This window comes from Hyaena hyaena, unplaced genomic scaffold (assembly GCF_003009895.1).
Source record: "Hyaena hyaena isolate Hyena2069 unplaced genomic scaffold, ASM300989v1 scaffold_53, whole genome shotgun sequence".
Lineage (NCBI taxonomy): Eukaryota > Metazoa > Chordata > Mammalia > Carnivora > Hyaenidae > Hyaena > Hyaena hyaena.
Genome location: NW_024080686.1, coordinates 1,229,359 through 1,252,205, shown reverse-complemented (window position 1 = coordinate 1,252,205; position 22,847 = coordinate 1,229,359). Strand labels below are relative to the sequence as shown.

Sequence of the window (22,847 nt, the reverse complement as noted above, 5' to 3'; positions counted from 1 at the left end):
AAAGAGAAAAGGGAAAGTCAGAGTTTGCAGCAAGCACAGGGCTGGGGTCACGACACTTTTCCTGGATAGTTACTGTGCACGGGGTTTTGAGCATGAGCATTTTCTCGACCCCTGACACCGCTAGAGCCGTCGCTCATCACTCCTTCTGCACTACTACCAGCTTACAAACAACACACACATATGCACCTCTCTGCTCCCCCCTCCATTTATTTACTCATTTGTCCTGCCCACCCTTCTGTTCATTCATTACAAACTCCCAAGGGACAGGTGTGTGTCCAAGAATAAACAGCACACAGCGCCCTCTAGTGCCACAGGCCTTTGACCAGACACGTCTTCCGTGCACGAGAGCGCGCCAGCAGGCAGGTGTCTTCACAGTGCTCAGCAAGGAGACAGGGCTTGCTCAGGGCTGCAGGGGGTGCGGAGCCAGACAGCAGTGCTGCCTGGGCCCCGGTCCCTGCTGGCACCGTGTCACCGAGCTACTCCCAAGTCACCGAGGCACGTACTGTGTGCCGGGTACACAGCACACACCGGAGGAAGGCCTGAACAGCTCTCAAAACCAAACACGCTAGAGCACGGTACCACGGCCCCTAAGTACCATTCCCTTTCAACTTCCTGCTGCCCTTAGAAACTCACTGCGGGGAAATATCACAACCCTGGTCACCAGATAACCGTCTAGTCGTTTTTTAAAAGTTCAAGTTATAAAAAATTTTACCATCAGGAAACACTCCAGGGCATCTGTGTTTGCACTTCTGCCACACCAGCACAGCACACTTTGGGAGGTATGAGCATGCGTAGACTACTTTGTATCAATTTTCACGTCACCTATCCTGTCCCACCATTTTCAAACAAAAATGTCCACAGCCTTGACATCTTTAGGAAAGTGTTTTAAAAGTCCAAGTGCTGCACAGCCCTCATCTCTTCTTAAGAAAAAGCACAATCGGGGTTGGGGGGGCGCGTGGGTGGCTCAGTTGGTTAAGAGTCTGGCTTCAGCTGAGGTCATGATCCTGGGGTTCGTGAGTTCAAGCCCCACATCGGGTTCCCTCTGCTGTCAGCCCGGAGCCTGCTTTGGATCCTCTGCCCCTTTCTGTGCCCCGCTCTGGCGGAGGGAGGGAGGGAGGGAGGGAGGGAGGGAGGGAGGGAGGGAGGGAGGGAGGGAGGAAGGAAGAAAAAGAAAGAAAGAAAAAGGAAAAGGCACAGTTCACTACTTATCACTTCCTACACCTCATCTCCTGCCAAAAGGTACTTTTTAATGGATCCAAGACCCTGAGCGAGTCCCCTAAACGACTCCCAGATACTGAGCTTTGGGGCCAGGAACCTCCCTGGCAATTCTCACCCGCCCCCTCTATTTTTGTTATGTGCGTCTTTACAGAAGAACGGTCATAGGACTGGAGGGATGAAAGCGGTAACGGACACTCCACAATCTTCCTTAATCATTCCAAAATGATTCCAAAGCTCCCAAAGCACCATTCCCCCTTAATCAGAGCACCTCCGCTCCTCCAGCTTTTGAAAATACCAGCTATTAAAATCGACAACGATGACACTCTATGTCCGTTACAGAATGAAGCCACTCATAGGCTTTCTCAAAATGCAGAAGTTGACACCTCTTTTCACAGAACGTGATGCCTGGAAGGGACCCGAAAATAATCTCAAGCAGTTCCTTCATTTTCCACATAGGAAAACCGATACCTAACAAAGAAGGTATGTGGCTCTCCCAGGGTCCCAGGCTAGACAGCGGCTCAAAGCTTCTGCACGAGCTCTACAAAGCAGCACGAAGGGAGGCTGGAGTAAACCCGGGAAAAGCCGCCCCCCACAGCTTCCGAGCCAGCACGAGCGGACGACCTTGGTCTCACCCGCGTCCTGTGCTTCAGTGCTCATTTCTCAGAAAGTCTTACATCTTTCCAGCTCTATCAGGCCATCTTCACGCGGTCCTGCATCTTCCCACCCTCCCCCTGCCTGCTCTGCACACAGCCCCGTAGGCTGCCGGGCTCCCGCATGGGCTCGCCGCACGCAGCTCTGCGTCTGCAGTGAAAGGGAAAAGCCGAGATGATTTTCTGTGAATGGGAAGGAGAGTCCAGGAGGGCTGGGGGGAGAGCGTGGCTTACCGGGTGCCCCGCAGTCACAGCACACGTCATTGCCCGTCATCCTCTGCACTTCCGCGATGATCTCCTTGGTCAGCTCTTGGACGATGTTATTTTCTCCAGTATTGTCATCCCCCTTAAATGCGTTGTTTAAAGCTTCTTCCTTGCTGTTCTGCAGCACGGACATCCATCTAGGAGACACAGGCGCTGTGTTAGATCCCCAGCGCTGCTAAGTCCCGGCCCCACGACCGATCCCGAGTAACTTACATTTGACATTCCTGTTCGTCTTCCGCTTGGAAGTGGTACGTCCTGTCATCTGGATGGAAAGGGAAGTCTCATCAGCTGTGAGCCCGGCACAGAAATGCGTACACAATTCCAGCAGAAAGCGGTTTATAGTTAACCTCAGGAGTAATCTTAACTCTGCTATGAAATGAATGATTTGTAGGAAATCGCGCACTCCCTCATTCCTTCACCTGCCTTGCGTGCCCTTGCCCGGTGACGGCGGCTCTGTAATCCAAACCAGCAAACCCGCCCTGTCCACACCCAAGTTTCAGAAGAGAGGAAGCTTCCCAAAACAGGAGCTATTCAGGGATGGAGACCAACATTATCCTTTCAGAAGCTTTGTTTTTCTTGAACTTGCCAAGAAGTTGGCCCCCCAAAAGGAATTGTTACAGCCCGATGAATAATAAAAGCCTTCTCTAAATGAGTATCTCAGAAGTTTTCTGGCCTTGCTGGAAGATGAGACATTGCAACCACAGGCCGCGGGAGTGCTGCATTACGGACACCGCGGAAGCAGGAGGAAGGGCCGAAGGCTGTTGGGACACAAGCTCTTTCGCTCACACGCGGCCGTGTGCAAACGCAGCGACGTCTCCAGGGGCTGTGACAGACCGCTGACCCCTGTGCACGTCAGGAGCGTGCACGACGCGCTACAGACAAGTGTACGAAGGCATCAGCATGGGGGTGCTGGCGAGGGATACCGAGAAATTGTCTATAGTCCATCCAAAACAAAGCAATAAAGAAAATTAAATTTAAAACCAAAACAGAAAGAAAAAAGGGAGGAGGCCCAGCTTCTCCAGATGGTGGAGCAGTGACTGTCCCTGTGGCCTGCAGGCGCGCAGGTGCTGAGAGGGGCTCCCGCCGAGCCGCCTGGAAGGGCACCGGGGCCCAGGGAGGGGAAGGGGCAGAGCCGGCCGGTTCTCCACCTCTGCTCCCATTCGCGTCCTCCCCCGCAGCCCCCCTTTCTCCTGGCACTGAGGGGGAAGGGAACCGTGCCTTCCCTACACCCCCCACTCCGTCACGAGGAGAGGAACGGGGCTTAAGAGAACTGTTTCGAGGTCACACAAATGAACTGAATTCCGTGGTTCAGACGTTAGCGGCCGAGCCACGCTGAGGCGCTGGAAGGTGGGGAACGAAGCCGCCCTCCCGGCTCCCGCCTTCCGTCCGGATGCCAATGGCCTCTTCCAGACCCACGCCCCACACTGAGCGGCTCTCAGAGTTCCCGGGCAAGGCGGAGGCCGTGTCTCTCAGTCGGCGGTCTCCCGGCCCCGCCAGGCACCGCTCGAGGGGGACAAGCGAGGAGGAAGGAAGCAGCGTGGCCCGTTCCCTTCAGCCAGTTCTGTGCCCTAACGTGTGAGGAGCTCTGTGAAGACTGCCGGCTGAGAGTTCCCCCTATAGGCACTCTCGAGATGCTTATGAACCAGTAACAGTTTCGAGCAGCTTCATATGAGAGAGAAGAGAAAGCAAGAGAAGACGGAGACGGGAGCCAGGAGGGGCTGCCTCTCGGCCTGCGGCTCTGGCTCCAACCGCCCACAGACCCGGTGTGCGCACCTGGAGAGGTGCCGGCTGGCTGTGGCTCCACCTATTCAGGGCACTGCCCTAGGTCACCCCCAAATTCTCCCACACCCCCCGTCCCGCCAAGGGTGACTATGTGATTGAGGACAATGGTGCAGGACTTAAATCTGCAAAGGCTGGGGTCCATCTGAGGGCGACGGGGCTGGATAAACTCCTAAAGTGCCGGCCTGGCCACAAAAACGGCCTCCCTGAGGAGCCCAGGCGCCTCTACAGCCTGATCTGAGTGGGGAATCCCCGTCTGGGGGAAGGAGGGGAAAGCAGGGCCCTGCGGGGAACTGACCGAAGCCGGCTGTCGGTCTGGGACTCTTCTGGGCTCTTGGGCTCGTTTCAGGACGGGCTCACAGAGTGGGGGTGTGGGGCCTGCGAGACCTGCATCTGGAGGGCCCTCCTCACTGCCTGTCGTGCGGCCTGACTCTTCTCCAAACACCAAATGTTTAAAGGCCTTGTTGTACTATGGGTCCCGCTAGCCTGGTCAGCAGGCGGGGGAGGAGCCGAGAGGGTGACAGCCTCGTCCCCTGAGTCAGGCACCACCGGATGTGAACCCAAGCCAAGGGGCGCTCAATAAACCAGGACTTTGCCACTCTGCAGTGACTGCTGCGGCATCTGGCCAGTTTTGGGGCTTCTCTGAGGCCACCAGAGCCACACAACCCTGTGACAAAGCATTTTCACCAAATCACCCCTAGGAGAGGAACACCGTTTAAAGACTAGGATGAGAAATTCGTAGGACTGGGACTCACTCTACCCACGGAAGGACAGAGGGAAGAGGAAGAAACAAGAGCTTTTCTCAAAGAATGACAATGACTCTGGCACATTTATGAAAGTGCCTCAAACCGAATTCAGCAGGGCCTTCTGGGTGTCCGAGGCAGGAAGCCGTGGCCTGAAGAGGTGTACCATGCAGCAGGTGGTAGATCAAAGACACAGATGGCACCTTGGCCAATGTCAGCCTGCCGGAGCGCTCGTGGAAAACCGGATTTGCACCGGCCCGCCTTTGCACACGTCCCAGGAATGCAGGTGTGAACGCCTGGTAGGAAGCTAGGCACGCTTGCTATCTACTGACCCTCCCCGGTGCCTGACCAGGAGTGAGAGGCGTGTGGGCTGGGGAGCGCTTCCGGGTTGTCTGCAAGTGTGGAGAAGATGCCTCTGTGACTCTCCCGGGGGCTCCCAGGGTGCTGGAGGAGCCTGGGAGCAAGCTGAGGGAAGTGTTCACATCTGCCCCCCAACGTGGGCACAGGTCAGGCAAGCTTCTCTAACTACTGAGTGCCAGTCAGGTCCTGAAGGGTGACACGCTGCTTATTATGGGTTACAGCTCCAGAAAACAGAATGGCCTAAAGCCTCCAAGTGGTCCTCAGCCACTTGCTGACGTCAGATTATCCCGTCAGTTCTCTGCCTTCACGTAAAACTCTGCACTGCTCTCTGGGGGCAGGTAAGCCCAGTGGGAATCCCATTTTCAACTATGGTCAGTTCTGCATGTTTACAGGGTCTTGTGTGGATGAAGGATCTGAGAGGAAGCTTCAGGGAGAGGAATAAACGAATCTGTGGCCCTCGCTAGACTGAGTAAGGACACGGGGTCTGAAGCAGGATAAAGTCTATTTTTATTTTACAAATCAGTCTCGAATCTGAAGGACAGAACAATGTCCAAACCCTTTACACATGTCACACTGCTCAACACTCTCCTCCACTTTAATAGTACAGTGCGTATTAGAGCAGGGAAACCAGGACATGAGGGTGAACGTGGACGGGCCTCCGTCTCCTCACCCAGACTAGTGGTAACAACCGCCTCGTAAGCTCGCTGTGAGCAGTACGTTATACAGGGAGTAACTCCCTAGCCCTCAGTAATATAATCCAGCAGACCTCTCAGGAAGCAGCCACCTCACGCTCTGGAGCACTGAGGCAAGTAAGAAAGTGCCCACCTTCCGAAAACGCACGGTACCGACTTTTCTATAAAGACCACTCTTGTGCCCAAATCCGTTGTGACCCCCTTTTGAAAGGAGTGCCAGCTCCTCCCTTCCCCCACACCGTAACCCTGCCACCTAAAGGTGCCAAGGACAAAAAAGGCCAATGTTGTTTCCTTTAAAACACACTCGTCTGTTCCTTTTTCCTTTGGGATGCTGAGTAGACACTCAACACAGTAGATGGCTCTGTGGTGACTGCCACAAAAAAAGAAAGGCATCAGAAGCAGAAAGACTAATGCTGTGGTGGGGAAGACAAAACAATTTCAAAACCAGTTTCCAGGGCTCTGCGGAAGGCCTTACCACATTAGTCGTGCAGCATTTCTAACATCGCCCCAACCACAGAAGCCTGGAGAGAATCGTCCATTTTTACATTAAGTGAGGGGACTTTAGGCCTGAGGGCCGACCTAGCATAAACTCCGTGTTGTCGGGAGCCCGTGAGGAGAGCAGGCCCACAGCGTCAGGTCCTGCGCTGGACACCAGCAAGCAATCAGGAGTGGAAAGAAGAAGGTGTGTACGTCACTTGGAAGGAAGGCATTTCTCCTTGACAATTCTCTGAAATGGGACTGATGCCCCAGCAGCCAGTGTAAGTTCTCTGTGACACAGCGTCTGAGAAATAAACTTACGTGAAATAAGGTCAAAACACTTCTTCTCCTCGGGGTTGGTCTTCACTTGACAGGTTAGCAGGTTGAGCTTTGCGGGAGGCCGGTTGGCCTGTTGAGAAACAAAGGGATGGAGACGGGTGGGAAGGAGGGCAAAATCACACGGCACCACTTCTCATCCAAACACAGCTTCCCACTAGTTTGCAAAAAGATCGCTTTCGGAAGGCAGATTTTGTGTAGGAAGACACCACAGAGGCACGACACCGCGTGCCCCCAGAGGGCAGCCGCCACTCCCTGGGAGGGACACTTGGTAGCCCACGCACCCACCCGGCCAGGGGGACGAGGGCTGCCGGCCTGGAGGTCGCTGGCACCGGGCTCCCTGAGATCAAAATGCTCCGCGGCTAAAGCTCTGAGACGTTCCCACCAATGACACAGATGGTTGGCTGGGTGACTTGGGCACCAGCTCAATTTCTGGGGATCTTAAAAGTGTTTCCCTGAGTGTAAACACTCGCTTCTAAGGAAAGAAATCTCACAGCACAAAAATGACAGAGAGATAATTTTCCCTACTTTTTGAAGTCACGACAGATAATACATTAATAATCTTATTAAATGCTAACCATCTGTCATTTACGTTTCAACAAAACCCATCTCATTCACAAAAATACCCCGAATCTCCCCAACACAGTGGCAACAAAAGATCACAAATCGTTTTTGGCAGAGAGATCTCAAAATGGGTATTTTATTACTGTTTCAAAAACTACCATAGTTAGTCCAAAAAAAAAGCAAAGATCAAAGGATAACATAATTTTAGAGAGGAAAAAAAACCGACCTTGTGAAACTCCAAAGGGCAGAATGTCTCTCAGAAATCTTGGAGAAATCTCCAAATATAAATGGGCTTATCCTCCCACCTCCCAAGCTGCTGAGGGAAGACTGAATAAAATGCTGTATATTTCAACCTCTCGTTCAATTTCCTGCGGCCACCGGCTGCATGTACAAGCAGGAAAAGCTTGGATTTGGGACTCATCAAGAACACACACACGTGCATCCGTAGCTGGGCAGTCCCGCGAGACCTTCATTCACCTACAGACCCCTTTCCACTGAACTCACAGTCAGCGGTAGAGGGAGCTTAGCCCCTGTTAAAACAGGTTGGATCCTTACACTGTGAACAGTTTGGGTTTGAGAAAAGGAAGGTCGGATGAGAAGCTGGATAAACAGGGTGGACCAGACTCTCCTGGTTTGCGGGAGATGAAAGTCACTGGATGTTTCTCTACCTCAGGTGCCTACCAGAATCATGGGTCATCAGAAATCTGTATTTTTTAAAAACTATTTATTTATTTTGAGAGCGGGGAGGGAGGGGCACAGAGAGAAGGAGACAGAGAATCCCAAGCAGGCTCCGAGCTAACAGTGCAACTCGGGGCTCAAACTCATGAACTGTGAGATCATAACCTGAGCTAAAACCAAGAGTTGGGCGCTTAACCGGCTGAGCCACCCAGGCACCCCAGAAATCAGTATTAAGACTCCAGGCTCTGTCTAATCTTGCAGACCTTGACAATTCCAAGTGGAAGTCCCATCGATCCAATTCTGGATCTTTACCAACGGAATCACCTGCCTCATCAGGAACCAACGCACTGAATGATCGATTTCTACAGTGCCAAGTAGGCGACCAGCCACGACGCAACCACGCACTTTTTACCGCACGATGTAAGTCTGTCCCATCCCCGCCTGTGATCTGTGTGTGCACTTAGGGGACATTGCTGGCCTGCTTCCGAACTGCTGCTGTCCACGGAGTCTTAGACACAGAACAGTAAGAGGGGTGGCTGAGCTCTGGTAATACAGAAACATTTTCATGCACGAGAAGAGGATTCTGAAGAAGAGGGGCTACATTTCCTCAGCTATTATTAATAAGAATAATGACTGTTATGATCTGCTTATAGGAGGCAGGTACTGTTCTACATAGGTTTCATACATCAGCTCATTTAATTCTTCTAACTGACCTTTGAGGTAGACACCGCTCCAGTTTAACAGATAAAGGAACTGGCGCACACAGACTAAATAATATGACAGACCTTATTTTCTACAGCTTGGGAGGCAGTGAGGCTCCAAGTGAGCTGGCAAGCCTGGCCTCAGAGCACAAGCTCTGAACTCCTGCTCCCACTGGCCTTCCACGTGGTTTCCTATGGAAAGCAGAGTCCCTGACCTGGACGTATCAGTGCGTATCTCTTAATGCAGCAAAGCAGTAAGCGCAACTACCACCCCGGCCCAGGCCCCTCTCGCTTTCACCTCCCTGCACTGCGGAGAAAGTTGTCCCTTCTGACTGAGGCAGCTACCACCAAAGCCTTCACCTTTCACAGCATACAAACACCACAGAATCCGGGAAAATACTCGCTGCCTACATTTGAAGTCAGAGTAATTACAAAGGCACAGATGCGGCTACATGTTAAAAAGAACAGCGGTAAGAAGAAGTCCACGAAACTCAGAACAGCCGCTACGGCTTACGATGTCAGCTTATGTGTTTCACATTATTCTGTTTGCTATTTGCCCAGCCAGATCGAGGAGTAGCTGACACCCAAACTGGAAGGAAAAGCTATGGGTGAATATATTTTTTTTAATGTTTATTTATTTTTGAGACAGAGAGAAACAGAGAACGAGCAGGGGAAGGGCAGAGAGAGAGGCAGACACAGAATCCAAAGCAGGTTCCAGGCTCTGAGCTGTCAGCACTGAGCCCGATGCAGGGCTCGAACCCACGAACCATGAGATCATGACCTGAGCCAAAGTCAGACACTTAACCGACTGAGCCACCCAGGTGCCCCAGGAAATAGAGAAAACTACCCATTAAATTCCGTCTCCTGCTGCCATTTGGGGAAAATGGTGTCATCATTTAATTCAGCTACAGAAGAGTTCTAGCTAATTCATCAGATACCAGCGCTCTCTGAGAACCTAGCCTGAGAAGGTCTGGCTTATCAGAAAAGAAGCAGCAGGAAACAGAGATCCTTAGACTTCACGTTTGTAAGGTGTCGATTATCAGAGCTCCAATCATTTTAAACACGCCATTCTGTTTCTTCCCAATTTGTCAGGCTTTAAAAGTTTTTTTAAAACATTTATTCATTTTTGAGACACAGAGACAGAGCACAAGCAGAGGAGGGGCAGAGAGAGAGGAAGACACAGAATCCGAAGCAGGCTCCAGGCTCTGAGCTGTCAGCACAGAGTCCGACGCGGGGCTCAAAGCCATGAACTGTGAGATCATGACCTGAGCTGAAGTCGGACACTTAACTGACTGAGCCCCCCAGGCGCCCGTCAGGCTTTTAATAGGGTAGTTTGTACTCTTCGTGATTGATAAACTTCAAAAAAAGGAATTTAGACTGCGTAAGAACCAGTGGACATTTCTTCCAGCTTGGACAGTCCCCAGTCTTCGGCAGTGTGGCAAAGCGATGAATGCATTTGGCAAAGGTGATACCCAATCAGTTATTTTGTCCCAAGGATCACTTCCTCCCAGTGCCAGGAAACGCCATGAACCTCAGCAAACAGGGGGTACCAACTAGGCTTCCACCGAATTCATCCCATGTTGTCACCGTCCCTCTGCTGGAATACAGAGCATGCAGCCTGGTTTCCCGAAGGCTCCCAGCTTCCGGGGAAGAAACTGGTTTTCGGACAGCGCCAACACACCCTGGGCTTCCACAGCGTCAAGATGGGATTCTCCCCTGAGGGCCAGAGCCTGCTCTTAGAGCCCCATGTACTCAGTCGGGTCTTTGAACCACTGTCCTTCTTTCCCCCGATGGTAAATTAGCCTCCTCAGGGAGATGCTGGCTACACAGGTAAGTTACTCAAGGAGCCAAATGCAAACAAAATCACACAAAAAGGCATCTCTGAAATCCCTTTCTCGGCAGAGGTTAATTCACATCACTGCATGTGAACGCTTTGCAGGTGCAAGGCACGTATGTGCACACGGGCACGGAGCCGGCAGAGTGCACACGGGAAGGAGAAAAGGAGAGCTCTGTGGTGTACACACGGCTCCTGCTACAGTAACCCTCGTATTTCCCGGGCCAGAGCCCCCTGCTGCCACTCAGCCGGGCTGGAGGCAATGTCTACCCATGTGGCTCCCAGCCCAGGCTGCTCAGGGCAGGGGGAGTCAGATAGAGGGCACGGGTTCCCTAAAGAGGGAGCCCCTTAAACACAGAGCACTTCTTAAATACACCAGCTGTGTGACAAGGTGAGCGGTCAGCAGGCTGGGAAAGCTACTTAGAACTGTACTATCTGCCAAACACCAGAGCAACCGTCAGCGTTTAACGGAAACCGAGCCTGTGTCTTCCTGAGGGCACAGGTAACGGATGTGACAGGATCCCAAGCTGCCCCCGCCGGCACGGGCTCCTCAGCCTGTTTTCGCTTTCGTCGTGGAGGGAGAGCCACTCACTGGCTCACGCTGAGGCCCGGGGTCCCCAGGACACGTTCATGAGGCAAATATACCAAATGACTTAAACAAGCACGAAAGGAAAGTCAATCTTGCTTTGTGAAATGTCCTGCGTGGAGGCGGGACCCCTGAATTAAAGCAAACAACCAAGCAGAAAGTCATTTGAAAGCAAACCACAGAATCACAGGTGTTTAGGGCAGGGAGGGAACCTGGCCATCATTCACTTGATTTGTATTTATTTATTTATTTTTTATTTTATTTTTTTTAAGTTTATTCATTTTGAGAGAGAGAGAGAGAGAGAGAGAAAACAGAGAAGGGGAGGGGCAGCGAGAGAAGGAGAGAGAATCCCAAGCAGGCTCTGAGCTGTCAGTGCGAAGCCTGATGTGGGGCTCAATCTCACAAACCGTGAAATCATGACCTGAGCTGAACCCAAGAGCTGGACGCTTAACCGACTGGGCCCCCTAGGTGCTCACACGGGTTTGACTGAAGAGGCCTGGGGACTACGTGAGCTTGCCTCCCCGAAGCCACAGCACTCCTCCACAGATACCCAGTCATGTCTACCTGGAGAGTCCATCACATCAGGGTCCAAACTCCAGGGCCCCAGGAGGGACGTCATGTCCAGGAAGGAGGCCCATAACGGCTGCACTTCAGAAAGAGGACTGATCTCTATCTGTCCAGGCATGAGACACGTTCATCTCCCAGAGGCCAAAGGTCCAAAGAGACGGCTGCAGACACTTGACGTGTGCTAGGTCCCTGCCAGGGACAGTGAAGGGGCCCCCAGGAGACGCAGGCCCAGCCTTTCCATTTCCTTACTGAGTACTGAGCCCACATTGAGCCGTGACCTGTCTACAGGGGCCTGTGCTCCTGCCCGGCCCCGCCTGTTGCGACGGGAGCTGGTGGACACCAGGGAGAGAAGCAGGGATGACAAAGACCCAGGGTCAAGTCCACTCACAAACAGAGGCTGCCAGAATGCACACGGCACCAGGCCTCCTGCGTGGGGAACAGAAACGCAAGCCACCACCTGTCCCGTGTGCCCATTAGTACCAAGCCAGCAACGACTCCACCTTTAGACATTTTCAAGAATGTCTGGCAGCCTATGTGGTATTCACCAGACTGTGTCGTACAGGCAAGGTGACAACATGCTAAGCCACTGTGGGAAAGAGCACCGTGGTGTGAAGGGCTGTGGTTAAAATCCTCTGTTTCTAAGGGCCGCCTGGGGGGCTCAGTCAGTTGAGTGTCCGACTCTTGATTTCAGCTCAGGTCATGATCTCATGGTTTGTGAGTTCGAGCCCCACGTCAGGTTCTGTGCTAACAGAATGGAGCCTGCTTGGAATTCTCTCTCTCCCTCTCTGCCCCTTCCCTGCTCTTCCCCCCATCCCCAACACAAGTAAGCTTAAAAAAAAAAACAAACCCATTTTCTGAAAGCTGGATTAGTAAATCATCTTACTCTGACTGCTTTCTCAACAGGCTCAACATACAGGCCTCAGTTTCTTGCAAGGTCTCATACACACAGGATGACAGAAAAAGACTTGGCGCAATGTGTTTGATTTCTAGAACATTAGTGAAGTTTCTCCTCCTTGGATTTTGGATTCCCAGAGTCCTGACCACTTAAACGCTTTTCCCTTTATGGAGAACTAGAAAAACTTCCCAAGTGGGAAGTTCAATTTCCAGAGACAAAGACAGCTGGGAAGTGGTGTGGATGTTTGTTTCTGGAAGCCACAGGCTTCTAACTGACCTGACCTGTCAGGTACCGCTGATTCTGTCAGGCAGTGAGAGACACAAGGCTGTCCCTGGCCAGAGAAGCCCAGATGGGGGCAGGGGCGCCTAATCAAGAAGGACCCCAAACAAAACTCTCCCAGCGGGAGGCCTTTAAGAGGCAGATGTGATGTCATGCTGCGCACAAGGCTTGCGGCCCCTCACGGCAGCAGACAGAGAAGTAAAAGAGTACTTACGGTGCCGTGGGATATGGTCAGAAAGCCATTTTTGACCGAACACTTCCTTTTCTGCCACACTTTTCGGATCCTTACAGATAAATGGGGGGGGAAAGAGAAGAGTTCAGCAGTTCTGGACATGAAAGAGAAACATGCATTCAAACTCCAGCAGCAAATTCCACTTACCCATCGCTCTTCTTGTACAGGCTGCCGTTCCGCTCGGTCCCGTGCTCCTTGTTTCCCTGAGGCTGATGTAAACTATAGGCTGTACTCTGGCGAATTTGTGAATCCTAAAAATGGTCAAGAAGTGGTTTTTCATCTTGTCCAGATTCCAAGCTTTAAAAAAATCTTTTTTTTTTTTTTTTTTTAAATTAGAGAAACGTCCCCTATCGCCACACCAAAAAATGGACACAAGATTCATACCCAGGAATTCATAAACGCCACCTACCGGGCAGCAGAAGGAAATGTCAAACCAGCACTCCCCCAACCAGCTGAAAGAAATGAGCCATCTGGAAGTTAGATTTTACTCGATTAGGAGCCTTAAGTCCCCGATAATGGCAAGAAGCTCCTGGTGTGGCAGAAGCAGCCCTCAAGGAGAAAAGTAATGTGTGGTAGAAAAAGCAGCAATTGTGAGGAAGAAAAACCCCAAAAACAAGGTTCTACCCCTTACTTTAGGGGAGTTACTTAAGCTCCCTGCCTCAGTGTCCTCCTTGGGAAATAGGAAAACAATACCAGCAAAATGGTAAATACAGTGAGGTCTGAATAAGATAACACATGCGAACACTTGGTACATAACAGGTGTCGAACCATATTCCCTTCTTGACTCATCAACCCCGCATAGGGGCCAGAGTACTGGACCTAACTGTCTTAGCCTCAAGGTAGACAGTCCCCAAGTGTGGCGGACTCAGCCTTCAGCTTCTTAAGGGCAAGGGCCGTCAATGAAACCCTGGGCATCCAATGGGTGCTCAACTATTTAACAGCTGGTATCGGAAGCCCCGAGCTGAGAGTGGAAAGGAGCTGTCCAAACTAGCACTGGGAGCTCTGGCAGACATAAGGAACCCGGGGGAGCAAAAGACAAAGAGTTCACTGGCCCACTGTTTATTGAGAACATCCCACCCAGACCATTTCATAAGGGAGGAAACAGAAACACAATGAAAATAAGAGATTTACTTAAGATGCAGAGCTTGTCAGGGCCAGACAGGAGAATGGAAGGGAATTCCACCACCCCCCCTCGAAGCTCCTTCCATGAGCCATCACCAGAAGGTGGCCCAAGACACAAAGGCCAGGTCTCATCTCTCCCGGCAAGCAGGTGACCATCCTTGGGGAAACCAAGGCCAGAGGATGCCAAACAATGAAGGAACTAATGCTTGACAATCAGTGTTATCTGAGCCGAGAATATAAGTGCTCAGGAAGTGAAGAGCCAAGTGGGGGAAACCAAGGGGGTCTGGAGGGAGGGAGTTTTCAAGATGAAAGCAAGACCAGGCTTGGCAGAAGTGGCAGCTGTGGGCATCCTCCACGGACATCAGGACAGCCAGTGTAGCTAAGATGAAGTGGGTCCACTGGGAAAGGGACAGACAGGCTTGAGCCGAAGCTCGGACTTTATCTGAAAGCAACAGCAAGCCACCTGGGTTCTTGATAGTTTTGAAAGCTCTTGAACATATTTAAGGTTTTGATGAGAATCATCTACGGTCTCTTTTGTCATTTAGACTTTAGCTGTCACATCTAAGAAGCCACTGCTTGCTCCAAGGTCACGAAGATTTACACCTATGTTTTCTTCTAAGAGTTTTACAGTTTTAGCTCTTATGTTGACATCTTTGACCTAGTTTCAGTAAATTTTTTATTACGGTGTGAGGGAGGGGTCCAATTTCGTTCTTTGGCTTGTGGCTATCCAGTTGTCCCATCATCATTTGTGAAAAAAAACCATTCTGTCCTCACTGAACTGTCTTGGCTCCCGTGTTGAAAAATCAACTGGCCGTGAGGGGTAGGGCTTATTTCTGGACTTTCGATTCCATTTCAATGACTTGCAAGTCTAGGCTCTGTTGGTGCCACACGGTCTTGACGACTAGAGCTTTGTGAGGAGTTCTGAAGTCAGAAGTGTGACTCCTCCGACCTCTGTTCCTTTTCAAGACTGTTTTGACTATTCTAGGTCCCTTGCGTTTCCTCATGAGTTTTAGAATCGGCTTGTCAATTTCTGTACAAAGGCAGGGGGAATTTTGGCCCCAAATCTGCAGACCAATCTGGGGGCTATGGCTGTCTTAACTTTATTAAATCCTCCGTTCCATGAACATGGTTTGTCTAGCACTGATTTTTTTTTAACTGTGAAATACATCTGGGACAACTCTGCCAAAAAAAAGAAAATTAAAAGAAAATCTTGATCTGAGAAATCAGTAATGTGCTCGAGTATCCCATTACTGAATGGACAACAGAGCCTCAACCAGCAGACTGAAAATAGGAGAAATGTCCTCATTCTTCACAGCAAGTTCACGCAGCACTCCTGCCTCCAGACACCTGAGGCAAACAACTCACTCATCAGGTGAGGATGGTGCCAGTTTCCACACTCTCTCAGAAGGGCGGGATATTAGCACTAGAAATCCAGAGCAAACCCGGCTTTACACATCGCTGGGAATAAACACAGGGGAGAAGCAGAGGTGCAGCTCACCTCTACGAATCTCTGTGCAAGACTAAAAATAAACCTGTCAAAAGACTGAATTGTACAACCAAGATATACGACTACTGATTTTGAGGGTGTGGGGGGAGAAGGAGCCCGCACAGAGCAAATGGTGGAGTCACGCGACAGCACTGCTCAAGGTGTTCGTGCCAAGCATGGTGACGAGAGCTCTCGCAGGCCTGGGGCCCAGAACAAAGGGCGTTCCTCCTTCCAGCAGAACTGGACTCTGCCAGACGTTAAGGAAGAAATTACAGTTTTTACTCTTTGGACCAGGCGCTTCTTGAATCAATTAAAAAGTAGAGGAAAATCTGAAGCTGCACAATTTACAATGTGTAAATCAGAGGAATATAATCTGACAGAAAACTGAACCTGCTTTCACGCTAGGTATTTCAGCATCTTCAAGGTGACTTGTAGGTGATCCAACAAAAACAGCCCTTCTTCACCTGCCCACACGGGTATTTTATACAAGCCTGGTCAGGTGAAGGGGTAAAGAATGAAGTCTGCCTCTTCACATAGCCAAGACTGCAGTTCAATGGAATATAATCCAAGGGATTATATATGCCTGTACTTCTGGGAAGAAGAATCTAACAGAGGCCAAGGTGACTGGCCAGGGCTGGGGTGGGGTCCATATCGCCCTGACTCTTGGAGATTCTCCAACATACTCTGTACTTCCCTAGGAAGCCAAGGATGCCCTAGAACTTGACTGAGTCTCACCACGTGGAGATGAGATCTAAAGCACATAGGTTAGTTAGGTGGACCTTCGAAAGTCTCTCCTAAGATCTGTCAATATGCACACATCCTCTCTCCTGTGACATCCAGACACGGTCTCGGATCTCAGGCATCATCCATGACCTTAATGGCTGTGTGGCCGTATGAAATGTTAGCCACTGGCCCTGCCAAGGCAGACTTCCCAGGCGAGCAGCAGACTTAGTATTTGAAATGTTCAAGGATGGTGGGGGGAGGGGGGGAGAAGAGTGATGATACTGCATATATTATACATATAAAAGTTTACTCATGAAATCAGAAGGATCCCAAAGGTCACTAGGACTTGAGGTCATAAAAATGTATACACTTTCTTTGTCCACCTCTTAGTCTATTCAGACAATTCTTGTGATGAATGGATTGCCAAGGAGTCACCCCTGGGCACTTAACATTTCTCTACCAAGGGGGAGCTGTAATGTCCACGTACATCCCAAGTTCGTCCAAGCACCTTCTCAGGCTACAACAGGTGTGTCTGTCTACATGGACACGGCCTGGAGCAAGAGGCTTTGCTAAGCAAGCTCTGAGCTGCGGTATAAGGACATCACTTTCTCTAGTCTCATGACCACACATTCCCCATTACTTCTGGATAATTTTTAAGATTCTGTCTGATATAAGCTATTATTAAAGTCATATAACCTAGCTAAAGGGAATACGCTTGCAATGGAACAGACAGCTTTCAATCCTGGCTCTGACACTACTAAGCGGGCTCCAGCAAGTACCCTTCCCCCCTCTCAGACTGAAGCTGTTAACTGTGGACTGATACAACCCACCCTGCAAAGATCTTGTCTGGATTATTGCTCACAGCTACAAAGTGCCTGGGAAGACCTGAGAAGTGAGGCGAGTAGGAATGGCCAAACTACAGAGCAGACCCCGGGACACAGTGAGGGGTCAGGACAGTCAGGTGCTAGGTGAAGGCAGGGAGTTGGGAAAGTGGGGGGAGTAGTCTAGATTGGGGTGTGATGACTCCTAAGTCAAGTGGGCAGGGGGCAGGAGTGGGGCCAGTCATGAAGACAAGGTGCCAGATCACAAGCCGACAAGACAGGGTCAAGTGGGCAGGACAACCTATCAGAGACAACACCACTAACAGCCATTACTCTCCAACCACCAAGCAGTGGGGAATTAGGTTTTCTGGGTTTTGGGTTTTTTTTTTTTTGCCCATTATGGTTCCTCAGCACCTAGGAACACAGTATTTGCTGAATGAACGAATAAACTAGTAGCTGTTTATAAAGACACTGTGTTGTGTGCCTTATAGAAACTATCCCTGAGATCTCGTAACAACTGTGGGAGGTGGCAGCATCATTCCTGATTCAAGACAGACAGACTGAGGCATGGAGAGGTCAGGTACCTTGGTCCAGCCTTCCTGGTAGGAAGCGAAGACCCACGATTCATCTATGCTCTCTGCTCTGCTAGACAGCTACCCGGGCGAAGTTTCTGTCCCGGTCAGAAGCTGGCCCACCGGCCCCACCTGCTGGGATGCTGACTGACTCTGAATCATCCTCCAAACTCCCATTCCTGACACACACTCGCCTCCCCCATGCTGGGGAGACACCCATTCCTGGAGCCATCCTCACACTGTACCCCGATGACTTTCTGGCTCCACGGCCCGATTATGAGCACCATAAGAGGTAAGAGCCGCATCTATGATATTCTGTGTGTGGCCGCGGTGCCTGGCTTACATCATTGCTAAGGGAATGGGAGTTGACTATGTGACTCAAGGAACGAGTCTTCCACGGAGGGTGGACTGATGGCCAGTGTCAGGCCACCTGGGAGCTTGGCAGGAGAGGCAAGGAAGCCACCTGGCCAGAGGGTTGGGACTCAGGCCAGATCCCGGCACGATAAGATACGCACGCCAGCCGAGACCAGAAAAGCCGGCATCGGAAGAGAATTATGGCCATGGTGGACCTCTGCTCCCTGGACAGTACATACCATTCAAACGCACTCCCAGCACACAGGGACACTCGAAAAGGGGGAGCAGAGAGCTGACATGAAGAGAGACCACACCTGAGGTATCCACAGAGGGAAAATCGCTGTGGCTTCAGCACTCAGGCTCCCAGAGGTCGAGCCCCCCTGCTGGAGGCACGAGCCTGGGTTCTCAACATCCAACAGCTCGGAACCCACATGCCAACAATGAGGTTCTGGCAGAGAATCTGTCCCCCAGGACCTCGCAGAGAGGGGACTCACAAGGGAAGGGGAAGCAAAGGGCTCGTGCAAAAATCAGCAGTACTGATGGGCTTTACCTTCAGAGAAGGGACCTTTCCCAAATCCTAAAACCGTGGTGCAGATATAGGTGCTCACTATACAATTTTTCTAACTCTTCTGTAAGTCTGAAAAGTTTCATAATAAAATAGTGGAAAAAGTCAAACAGTAGAATCTTCTTTACAGAAAGCAGAAATATTAAAAGAATACAAATGTCAGTGACACAGAGGTGTGGGGGCACTGGGGTCATAATGGCACAGGCTCCTTTCCAACATGTAGCTACAGGGTAACAAAGAGAAGTGGCCCAAAGCTGCCATATGCAAGAGCCACACTCTTCACTTAGACCAAATGATTAACGTTTGAGATTTACAGGAAGGAAACAGGATAGGGGCTCCCCCCAACCATCAATGCAGTTTCCTTAAGGCATGCTACCTTTTATGGACTGAAATTATGGAGTAAGAATTTTTATACCATTAAATGAAAACCATAAACACTGGGGCTCATGGGTGGCTCTGTCAGTTGAGTATCCCACTCCTGATTTTAGTTCAGGTCACAATCCCAAGGTTGTGGGATGAGCCCATGTTCGGCTCCTTACTGAGCATGGCACCTAAGATTCTCTCCCTCCCTCCTCCTCTCTCTCTCCCTCCCTCCCCCTGCCCCTTCCCCTTCTTGTGCACACTCTGTCTCAAAAATAAAAACAAAAAACCATCAATGCCTTCAGTTTTCTAAGTCACAAGAAGAATCCAAAAAAGGGGTTGAGAGCTAAACAGTGCCCAACGTTCAATTCTTGCTGTGACTGGAAGAACACGAGACAGAACCCCAATCATAAAAATTATTTAGAAATACATAAAATTCCCCTTATACACATTTGTTTCTTCCTGGCGGTGCCCACAGACCATCCAATCTAGGGGATACGTCATCAAAAAGCAACGCAGAGTGTAACACAGTATACAGTACAATCACAAGCCAGAGACCGGACAGTTCGATGTTTGGGCAGAAAGCCAAAAAGGGGCGCTAAAAGGGTTCTTAGGAGCCTCTGTGCAGTCTAGGGCAGCTGGGCGGGTCCACAGAAATGCACAAACATAACAAACCATAAAGACTTATGATCTGCGCTGGCGGACCTGTTACACTTCTCTGCAAAGCTATAAATAACCAGCTGACAACAGCCAGTTTTCCCAAACCTCCTAATTCTGCACAGCCAAAGCAAACACAGCCTTTGCACTGCACCCGGAGGACTGCTCGACTCCAGCATCTGCTGTCCTTCATTGTAAACCTGAGCCTCACTTCAAGGGACCGGTACTCCTTTGCAGACAGAGTGGCTCTCAACCACTGCCAGCGCCGCACGGAGAGCCGGCTGCCTCCGTGGCGCTGGGACTCCCACACCCAGCACCACCTCTTCTGGCCATCAGTAAGCCCGCTATTTTCCCCACACTCCAAGTTCTTTTTCTCCTCCTTCTTCTTCTTCTGCTCATAGTCCACGTGTGGGAATACCAAAGTGTCAGGATCTATATTCTCCATCCTGTGGGTAACTCTGAGCCCTCACACAGAACCGCTATCTGCCAATCTCTCACTTGGCTGACCCACGCTTACCAGGAGCCTGGTAAACGAGCAATACGGTACAACGTGAGGGCTGGCAAGGCGCAGAAGGCTGGAGGGCAGCCTCACGCTGCTCAAGGTCTAGCTGGAGATAAGAAGCCTCTGTGCACGTGGAGACACAGCCAACAACCCAAGAGGAACATGTCGTGATTGAAATCACACAAACTCAGATCACTGGGGCCAGGGTGAGCAGATGTCGTCTCCAGGGACAGGTCTGGGCATGGGCGAGAAGGACGTGGAGACTTCAGCTAGGCAGTGGGGGGGAGGGGGTTCACCTCACTTCCACAGAGGAACAACGGCAAACGCATGAACCATAAACGTAGAAATTCTCCATTTCATTACTGTCTGTGCACTCAAATTCATTTGCCTTTAATAAAACCCAGAGAAAGGGTTACAGTTAAAAATACCATCGGCCATTATTAACAGATGCGTGGAAGAAACTAATTCTTTAAGTTTATGAAAAAAGCATGCAAAAGTCTCCAATTTATGAAAATACTGAACTACTTACTCTCCTAGACTTCGGTCACAAAGGTAAATGCATTTGGGAGAAAGACAACAATATTCAGTTACAGTACAGGAACTTAAATCAGAGAGCACCTCCCCCCCCCCCCCACAGTGAACATCACATTCTGCTACGTAGTTCAATAGTCATTCATCTAAACTTCACTAGTAATACATTTAAGTAACATTCCCCTATGTACAAGGAAGTGGGTTATGTTAAATTCCCCATTGTAAAATCCACTCTATAACAAATATGCCATATAATTCCCTTAAAAATGTACTTTTTGGTATTTTTAAAATAAGCCTCCAAAAAGCAAATTGTCGCTGTGAACGTGTCAGCAGGTAGAAAAGGACAGAGCTGAGGCCAGAGCAACTGAGGTTTCCTGCTCATCCAAATGCAGCTGTAAGAAAACGCAGCTCCCTGGTTTTTGGAGCACGGTGTCCGGGCTGGAGGACTCAGGTGGCCACCTGCTGATGCAGAAAAGGACAGAGTCCACGGGCGCCGGGCACGGGAACCACGAGGTTCCAGACAGAAACTCAATGGCATAAATAGTGAGTACTGAGTAACGGAGATGTTAAGAGCGACTCAAGAGCAAAAAGGGGTTTATGAGACGTGAAGAAGCTACACCCACAGAGCAAAAAAGGCTTTATACGCTGCTGTGAAGGCCACACTGCCAGCAGATGCTATGCAATAAACAGATCTAAAAAGATGGTTTTATAAAACCAAACTCAAAAACCAAACTGAAAGCTCAGTGGAGGCTGACAGAGCCCGAGAGTGAACTGTGAGCAGCTGGAGGGCCTGAATGTCATGTTCTTCAGACCCAAAGCCCCCAAGCCAAAGGTGTGAGAACAGCAATCTTTCAAAATTAAATCCCCTCACCTCTTTCTGTTCAACCTGCAAGGCTGATTTCAAAATATCGCGAAGCTGTATCAACTGCCTTCTTTCTTCATCCTGGGCCTGCTTGATCTTTAAAACACAAAACAAAGCAGAGAGAAGCACAAACAAGGCACAGTGAGGTGCTGGAGGTCACAAGGCACCTCCACCTAAGCCCCTCAAATGCCCCCTCCCCCCCAATATACCCTCCCCCAACCAAGACGGAGGACGGGAACGGGGGCTCCGCACTCCACGAGGCACCGTGAGGCCATCGGCGTCGGGGAGGCACAGACCCGAACACAGGAGCGCGCAGAGGCAGTGTTTAAGTCAAAGCACTTGCTGCATAAAATCCATTTCAACGCTTTGGGGGGTGGGGGGGACGCTCACTGTGTGAAGGTCTGTTGAAAGTGTCTCAATGGAAGGCTTGAGGCTCTCAACTGCTTTCAGTCCGTCCTGGAAAAAGCTAAGAGGAAAAAAGAAGAAACACAGTGTCTCACAAAAGAGGAAACAACGTTGTTAGATGGAGAAAATACTTCTTTAAGGGAAAGTGAGTGAAATCATTATGTAATCCCCGGGGGGAGAGACTGTGTGAACCAAATTAATCAGGCACACAAAGAATAAAATGGCACTTAAAACTGCCACAAGTGACAGAAAAGGAACGGCAACAAATTCGTGGCCCGGAGGAAGGGAGCCCTGTTTTCAGTGTGTAATATGGGACCAGGACCCTCCTGACAGCAGAGTGGGGGCTCTGGTTCAGCAGCGGAAGAGAGTGAGGACAGAAAAGCAGGGGTGCAAGAGCAGCACACTGAAGCATCCTGCTGACAGTCCAGGGCCACGCGGGAGAGAGCGCGGGGAATGGCCCAGCCCGTCTGCAGCGTGCGGTGATGTGGCCGCAGGGCCGGACCTCAGAGAGCGAAAGGAAACTTTTGTTTTCTTGTTAAAGCTCAGAACTCCACGCTTGTGAGATCATTTATAGTGAGTGAACAGAAGCCAGACAGGTCTTCCTGCAGAAGGGCGGGCTGATGCTCAGCACTGCCTCTGAAGCAGGTTGTGTATAACCCTCTTGAGAGAAATGAAGAAATCGCTTCCCCGTGAGCTCAGGACACAGTTCAAAACCTGTCACAAGGCCTGTGGCACCCACGTGACTCGGCTTCCGCCTGTGTCTCCGGGCCTCAAGTAGCACCACTCGCCCCTTCCATTCACTAGATTCCAGACCTACCGGCAGTCTGTCTGTGGCCATCAGACCCCTCTTGCCTCAGGACCTTTGCATATGCTGCGTCTGCTTTCTAAAAACGTCTCCCTGCACATACCTTCTTTTTCGCCTGGATTATTCCCAACCACTCTACACTCAAGTTTTAAGTAAAATAATCATTTTGTTAGTGAGGCTTCCATGGTCCCCTACTTTAATGACAGTCTCCCTACTCTATTCTCTGA

At 50.5% G+C, this 22,847-nt stretch overlaps 1 protein-coding gene across 4 annotated transcripts in view; it reads right to left on the bottom strand.

The window, feature by feature from the left end:
- The window catches only part of ASAP2 (ArfGAP with SH3 domain, ankyrin repeat and PH domain 2), a 172,396-nt gene that overhangs the window by 37,264 nt on the left and 112,285 nt on the right, over window positions 1-22,847 (bottom strand). For 2 of the 4 annotated variants that reach the window (XM_039231024.1, XM_039231027.1), the window contains exons 8-15: window positions 21,801-21,876; window positions 21,420-21,506; window positions 20,547-20,555; window positions 13,003-13,106; window positions 12,838-12,907; window positions 6,505-6,592; window positions 2,346-2,394; window positions 2,103-2,269 (exon numbers count right to left, since the gene is read on the bottom strand). In XM_039231024.1, the coding sequence (XP_039086955.1) occupies window positions 2,103-2,269; window positions 2,346-2,394; window positions 6,505-6,592; window positions 12,838-12,907; window positions 13,003-13,106; window positions 20,547-20,555; window positions 21,420-21,506; window positions 21,801-21,876 (650 nt within the window). The remainder of the gene's footprint in view (window positions 1-2,102; window positions 2,270-2,345; window positions 2,395-6,504; window positions 6,593-12,837; window positions 12,908-13,002; window positions 13,107-20,546; window positions 20,556-21,419; window positions 21,507-21,800; window positions 21,877-22,847) is intronic. The other 2 variants (XM_039231025.1, XM_039231026.1) reach the window with 1 other exon arrangement.